The sequence below is a fragment of the Glycine max genome, chromosome 19 (genome assembly GCF_000004515.6).
Source record: "Glycine max cultivar Williams 82 chromosome 19, Glycine_max_v4.0, whole genome shotgun sequence".
Lineage (NCBI taxonomy): Eukaryota > Viridiplantae > Streptophyta > Magnoliopsida > Fabales > Fabaceae > Glycine > Glycine max.
This window is the reverse complement of record NC_038255.2, coordinates 30,941,756-30,948,688: the sequence shown is the minus strand read 5'-3', so window position 1 is coordinate 30,948,688 and position 6,933 is coordinate 30,941,756. Positions and strand designations below refer to the sequence as shown.

At 34.8% G+C, this 6,933-nt stretch overlaps 1 protein-coding gene across 6 annotated transcripts; it reads right to left on the bottom strand.

The window, feature by feature from the left end:
• Positions 1-1,240: 1,240 nt before the first annotated feature.
• Positions 1,241-6,664, bottom strand: LOC113000392 (putative U-box domain-containing protein 58). 6 transcript variants are annotated; one of them, XR_003265660.2, is made up of 7 exons: positions 4,818-6,652; positions 3,817-4,253; positions 3,437-3,497; positions 2,192-2,281; positions 1,998-2,095; positions 1,585-1,645; positions 1,241-1,507 (listed from the first exon to the last, which is right to left on the bottom strand). XR_003265660.2 is itself a non-coding variant. In XM_026126984.2 (2 exons), the coding sequence occupies exon 1, from the start codon at positions 5,672-5,674 to the stop codon at positions 5,063-5,065; it is 612 nt and encodes a 203-aa protein (XP_025982769.1). In that variant the 5' UTR covers positions 5,675-6,664; the 3' UTR covers positions 3,907-4,253; positions 4,818-5,062. The 6 variants fall into 6 exon arrangements, 1 of the variants encoding a protein (XP_025982769.1); XR_003265658.2 differs by lacking the exon at positions 2,192-2,281 and having other exon boundaries at positions 3,817-3,982; positions 4,153-4,253; positions 4,818-6,610; XR_003265657.2 differs by lacking the exon at positions 2,192-2,281 and having other exon boundaries at positions 3,817-3,995; positions 4,153-4,253; positions 4,818-6,602.
• Between the last annotated feature and the right edge of the window lie 269 nt (positions 6,665-6,933).

Below are 6,933 nucleotides of genomic sequence, written 5' to 3'. Positions count from 1 at the left end.
TATGTTTTTGTTTTTTTTTCTCATCTTGTTACTTTACAGGGAAAGGATGATTTAAAACACACCATCAAAGAATTGACTTCAGAATTGAAGGGTCATGACCTTTTCATATATTCAGGGCATGGAAATGGTAAAATATTTTTTACACAACACATTATATATTTGTCATTCCCTGTGGCTCCCATGTTTATACGGGTGACAAAATGTGTTTTTACAAGAGGACAGTACATTCCCTGGCATGAGATTTAGAAACTAGACAAATGTTCTGCTACGCTTCTACTGATTTCTACCGAGCCTTCCTCTTTGCTCTAACCTTGTAGCCATTAGCCTCAAATTCTTCAGACAACTTGCATTTCGAGCATTCCGTTAGCATATTTGATCTTTCTTTAAACCATGCTTCAAGCACAACCTTAACAAACATATCTAACATTACTTGTTAGAATTAGTTAATTGTAGATCGACTTACAGCTGTCATTTAGTCTTACATGCAGCTGTCATTAAGACAACTCACCTATAAATACTCTATTGTAACCCCTTTGTTAATATAATTGACTGAAAATAATATCAAATCCATTTACTTTCCTCTCTAGTTATGTTTGAGTTAATTTAACGGTGTAGAGTGAGGTCAAGAACCTTACTATAGTAACTTCCATTTTCTAAGCTTTCATTTAGTTTGTTTTTTTCTTGCCCCTGCATAGGGGCATGTAAACTAACACTACTACAACAGGCTCATTTTACATCGGTTAAATTGGTCATTCTACATCGATTATGGACCGACGTTGTAGAAGACGTCGTAAAAGGGGGGGTTGGTGTTCTACGACGGTCGCGGAGACCGTTGTAGAATGGCGTTAATTCTACAACGGTCGCTTGGTTGGACCGATGTAGATTGACTTCTATTCTACTACGGTCCCTTGGCATGAACCGATGTAGAATTCCATAATTTAACATCAGTTGTCTAATTAACCGATGTAGAATTCCATCATTCTACATCGGATTTGGCCGTCAAACGTCGTTGAATAGTAGCCCATATCAGGCATTCTACATCAATTTTTCAGCTAACCAATGTAGGATATTCATAATTCAACATCAGTTGTCCTAATAACCGATGTTGAATCATTATTTTTTTATTTATTTTTTCGTATTTCTTCATCAATGGCAATAACAATATTACACATGCAGTCACAAAACTAATCACTGTATCTTAGACATTCAAAAAGTCTTGAAATAAAAAAGGGAAGTCTGATTATCCTTCTCCCATATTATTATAAAAAAAAATACAATCACACCATTATTCTTGCACTTCTATTCAAATTTAAAATGGAAAGAAGAAACATCAATAAACACAAAAATGAATTAATGAAGTTCTGGTGTGTAACACACTGGTGTGACTTTTCCAACTGAAGTATCCTGGAATCCAAGTCCAAGTATGCCATCAAATGGAAGTGCTACAAGTGCCAAAGATCCTTCCCTTGTAATCTTAGCAAATTCCTTGAGGATGGGAAGCAACAAGCTATCAATGAAACCAAAGAAGCATATAAAATTCAATCACAATTCTGACTGAAAAATAATAGAGGGCAAAATACTGACTTGATCTTTGATGATGATATCCCTAACTTGTACATTATCTTGGCTGAAAATAGCAAGCGATCTGCACGTGCCATATGTGTTTTCAAAACATGTTCATTCAAAAAGACAAAATTCAAATGAGTAACCAAATGCATCAGCTTCAGATCATTGAATTGAATAACTTACAGAGAAGATGCATTAATACACCTGCAGTAGTGTATTAAAGTCATATTTTTTATATTTAATTTATTTTAAAAGAATAATTTATGTATTGACGATAAATATATAATTTTCCTCTATCACTAGCTTTGTTATTTTCACCAACTTCTTCCATCTTCGTATCGTTTTTTTCATCAGAATAATTGTTTTATGGCTTACATACCAAAAGTCAAGCAACAAACATAGAACCTATAGCTTAGAGCTAATTGACTCACTAGGAGAGCTCTTTCTTGCTTGTAACTGATTGAACTCTTCATCCGTTGAAGCATTTCGCTCGAGCAGCTTCTCTTAGTGTAGCCCTGATTGATCATTTCTGAATGCCGCAGCAGCAACATATTCAATGAACAGAATGCATTTGTGATCAAAAAAGAAGTGTTACTAAAGATCACAGCTCAAAGATGGTACTTACAACTGAGATATTGCAAAGCCAGGGTGAAGAGAAAATTAAACAGAAAAGCATAACCAATCAATGCTCCTATTCCAATCCAATACCAATAAGCTTCAGGGAAAAATCCATGAGAACTCAGTATCAATACTCCCAATGTTTCATTGGAATTAGGACTAACATGCAAAACATCTCAGCCAGTATGAAGACACAATAGCAACTTTTTTTTATGAAATTTCCTTAAAAGCTATATTCTTGCCCCATGTTTCTTTTTTTTTTTTATGAAATATTAAATTTTACTTAAGAATGTGAAGTAGATGCCGGTTTTGCGCGGTCCCACCTTGCCATCAAGTTTTATGTGTGTTTTTTTTTCTTTTGTTCTAAATTGTATGTTATCATCACAAAGTAGTTCAAGTAAAAAAAAAAAATTACTCTTTTCAAAACTAATTTCCAAAACATATAAATTTAAAAAATTCTGATGCACAGCTAATAACATCATTACAGAAATTAGTTTCTACTAGGAGCGGATCACGGATTTTTAGCAAAAGAAGAAAAAAATGCAAGGAAAAGAAAGAAAGGAAAAGAGTAAAATGTTTTAAGAAAGAAAGAAAACAAATCATTAATTTTAAAGGTTTGTTTTAAACTTTCCACCGAGTGTACAGTAATTAAACTCACACAAATTATTTTAAAATTTAAATTTACAAAAATTTAAATAATTTTATTTTAAAATACTAAAACTAGCTAATTTACCCATATCAACAACTACAAATATATTATTGTTTCAAACTAGAATAAGCAAATAGTCAAATTTCTCATATACTTATTTGGGCGTTCCTAGGCCCACCTAACACCTCTGGCCAACAGCAAAGAACACAAAGGTGAACCAGAATAAAAATATAAGACATGCCCAAAAGAAATTTTCAACAAAAATATGCAGCATATAAACATGAAATTTTTCTACTGCATGTCATGAATTAACGGCTTTCCCATAAATAAGAATAGTATAGAAGAAAATTGTTATATTTTATCAACTACATCACACCATATAAATATATTTGAATGCTAATTGATAATCATGAATGGAGCCAAATGTTGATTAAACGCCCAAGCAATCAAACGTGTAGAGTCTCATTATACACTTTAAATAGGACTTAGATTGCCTCATATTACTAACATGATAGCATTATAATAATAAGAAGAAAAATATAAATTAAGGAAAATCAAATAAATAACTATAACTGGTTATACTGAAGAATTGAAATAACTTACTATGTATGACAAATCCTAGTCACCATGCCCAAAGTAGCTTCTTTGGAATTAAGGAAGTTTACTGCAAACACTCAAGAGCATATTTATAAGGCTAGCATGCATATATGTACAGAAAAACTCACAAGAATTGAATGAAAGAGTTACTTGCATGCAGCTAATTAAAATATTAAATTATGCTCCCTGCTTTTCTAGTAGGTTAGTAGCCCTGCTTTCTAGGGAATAAAATAGCCACAATGGCTGCTTTCTCCAAGAAACTATATACTTAAAATAAAGAGTGTGAGGAAATTATTTAGACGTCACAATTTTATAAAACCACACAATAACTTGCTAGCTCCCACAAGGGTGAACAAAGATAATAATAACTTAATAAGCTTAATTACCGGAACTGTTCGGTGTGCTCTATTCTTGAAGCCTCGGGAGTGTCCTCATACAAAGAACCAACATTGTATGGGAGTTGCATCTTTCTTTTCTTTATTGATGCAGCAATAACTTGGAAAATGTGGACAATGGGGCTCCCGAAACTCCTCTTGTATCTGTATCTTTTACCTATCCCCACAAACTCAAAGTAAAAAAATAAAAAAGTTACTAGGTGTAATAATAAAAACAAAACTCAGGAGGAGAAGTCCGTGTAATTCACTCTTATATAAATGAATATGCCAATAAGGTTGACTAAATTTTTATGACAAAAGTAGTCACTAGTAATTGATGTAACTAACCAGCGTTTGTATTGAAGCAAAGATTCCAATTGTCTTGTATCGGCCAAGGAAGGAATCTGCTAGAAAACCTCCCAGCAAACACATGTAGATCTTATGCTTGCCTTTCGATATAAACAAAAAATCTTTTCATTGAGTAATTTTAACAAACACAAGTTAATCCACACTATATATATCTTCAAGTTAAGAAAAACACAAGACTTGTACTTTCATAGTAATTTTAACAAACACTTACAGCACAATATATTAGAAAACTCATTGGTAAGAACAACTCCATCCACACCAAGCTAATTACTTTCATAGTAATTTTAACAAACACTTACAGCACAATATATTAGAAAACTCATTGGTAAGAACAACTCCATCCACACCAAGCTAATCCACAGAGATGCAGGTAAGAACATCCAATCAATAATCAATGTATACTCGTGAGGACTAGAAAGCACTGCTGGACCTCAAGACCATTTATTCCTAGGAGCATGTACTCGTGTCGTCCAATTCAATAATCAATAATGTGGTGGAATATAAAGAAAAAAAATAAAGCAACTCCTAACAAAGGCGTACATAGACTTGGTGTGTATAATTTGGTTTCATTGCGTATCCATATATATTAACGAATAATTTCTTTTAAGGATGAGTTATCATATGGTTTAGGAAAGATAACCAACCTGGATGACGAGGACGTTGGGCAACATAGCATTGAAAGCCTCTTAGGTTTCCTTCCTCTCCACGGCGCCCAGCATCACCTTCAAGCTGAACCTCTCCATGACCACCACCGTCTCCGACAACACTATCCCTCGCAACTCAACAATTTTATTCTCGAGATTGACCTTGACCTCCTCAATCTCACTCCTCCCCTTAACAGCTTCATCAAGCTCATGCTACTTATCCTCCAACTCCTTCTGAACCACACTCAGAGCCTTATGAACACCATATGTTTTCCTCTGTCAACATTCATTTTCACCTCCTTCTTCTCCTTCAGATGAGCACTTATCCCCATTTTCATCTCCTCTTCCTTTTGCATGGCAATGCCAAGGTTCCCTTCCAATTCGAGAATCTTCGCACGCGTAATCTCTTCTTCCTTCTTCGTATAATCGTTGAGTTGCTTCAACTCAGTTTCTAGATAACCGATTTTCGTCTCTAGAGCATTGTTTCGGCTTTGAATCTCACTCTTCTCCCTACTCACCGCTTCAATCGCCTCCTTCAACGTTCCAATCGTAGTACACGACTCCTGAGAACTCTTAACCGCCAAATCTCGCTCAATTTTCAGTTTCGCAATGTCTCTCTGTTTTCGAGACAAAACCTCTTCGCCTTCCGACCTATCCTTCTCCGCTTCCTCCAGAAGCTTCCTCTCTCGATCGACGCTCGCCTTCAGTCGCTTCATCTCGCGAACGAGTCTGTCACGCTCCTCAGCGAGAGCAGTTGTTTTGTTCTCGAGACAAGCGACGAGGTCGCTGAGCTGGTGCTTGAGAGCAGAAACCTCGTAGTCCCTATCTCCGACCAGCGAGTCGAAGCGGAGGTTCATTTCCTAGAGCTGGTTCTTGAAGAAGACAGAAACAACAGCATTTTGGAGGTCAAAGGTGAGGTTGGTGTCGAATATGACAGCGGATTGGAGAGAGTGAATCTGCTGGCGGTGTTGGGTGGTCTCCTTGAGAAGGAGGGCGTTGAGGTTTTTGAGGTTTTGAATCTGCAATGTTGAGGAGGAGTCATCAGCCATGGAGATGGGTTGTTGTTGTGCTTTGGGGTCCAGAGATTCAGACATACACAAACGTTCTCTGCCAGAGAGAGGGAAAATGAAGGGTTAGCTAGCGAAGAAGATAAGATAAGAGAGAAAAAATGAAGGGTCAGCTAGCGGAGAAGATAAGATAAGAGAGAGAAAATGAAGGGCGAGTGTGTATACACCGAGAATATAAGATAAGAGAGAGATAAAATGAAAAGTCAGTCTATACAAAGACGTGGTATAGAAAATCGTCGTGGTCTACTTACAAACAAAGGCGGTTTTTCTAAAACCGTCGTGGTAACATGCATATCGAGGCCGGTTTCACAATAACCGTCGTTAACATGTCAAAAAGTTCATGTAAATTTCAAAAATGCCACCGTGATATTTACTACATCGGTTTTTTAATAACCGATGTAGATTTGACGATGTTAATTCATGTTTTTGTAGTAGTGTAAGACTTCATTCTTCAAAGAAAGGAGTTTGAATCTTGCAGCACACCATGATTGTTAATTGACCCTAGCATGGGTTGTCCATCATTTGATCTAATAACACTTGTCATGAAAATTATTAAGGAGATAAACAACTCAGTGTGGGTGTTCAATTTGTATGTATGTACGAGTTGATAAATTGATGTTGTACATACATGGGATATCTCATTCGAAATTTTATTTGTTACCATTCATTTTGTATTTGGGTTAAATATGAATTAAGTTCCCGTAAAATAAGGGCTTTAAAATTTAGTCTGGTTAAGTTTAAGCTAGAAAAAAGAGCTTTAAAATTTAAGGTAAAATTGTTTGGATAGTTTTTATATATTTTCTTAAAAGTTGATTTTAAGTTAAAAGCTGTTTGTATGGATAAAGCTTCAACTTGAATTAAAATTGGTTTAGTTTTAAATTATAATGGGTTAACTCAAAAAAATATGGACTCGTGTAACTTGAATTAATATATATATATATATATATATATATATATATATATATATATATATATATATATATATATATTAATTTTTTTACTTTCAAGGTTTTTGTAATTTTTAATTTTTGAAGTTAATTAAATACAAG

Excerpts from the sequence above, each read along its gene's own strand:
- LOC113000392 (XM_026126984.2), bottom strand. The coding sequence starts at position 5,674 with ATGAACCTCCGCTTCGACTCGCTGGTCGGAGATAGGGACTACGAGGTT.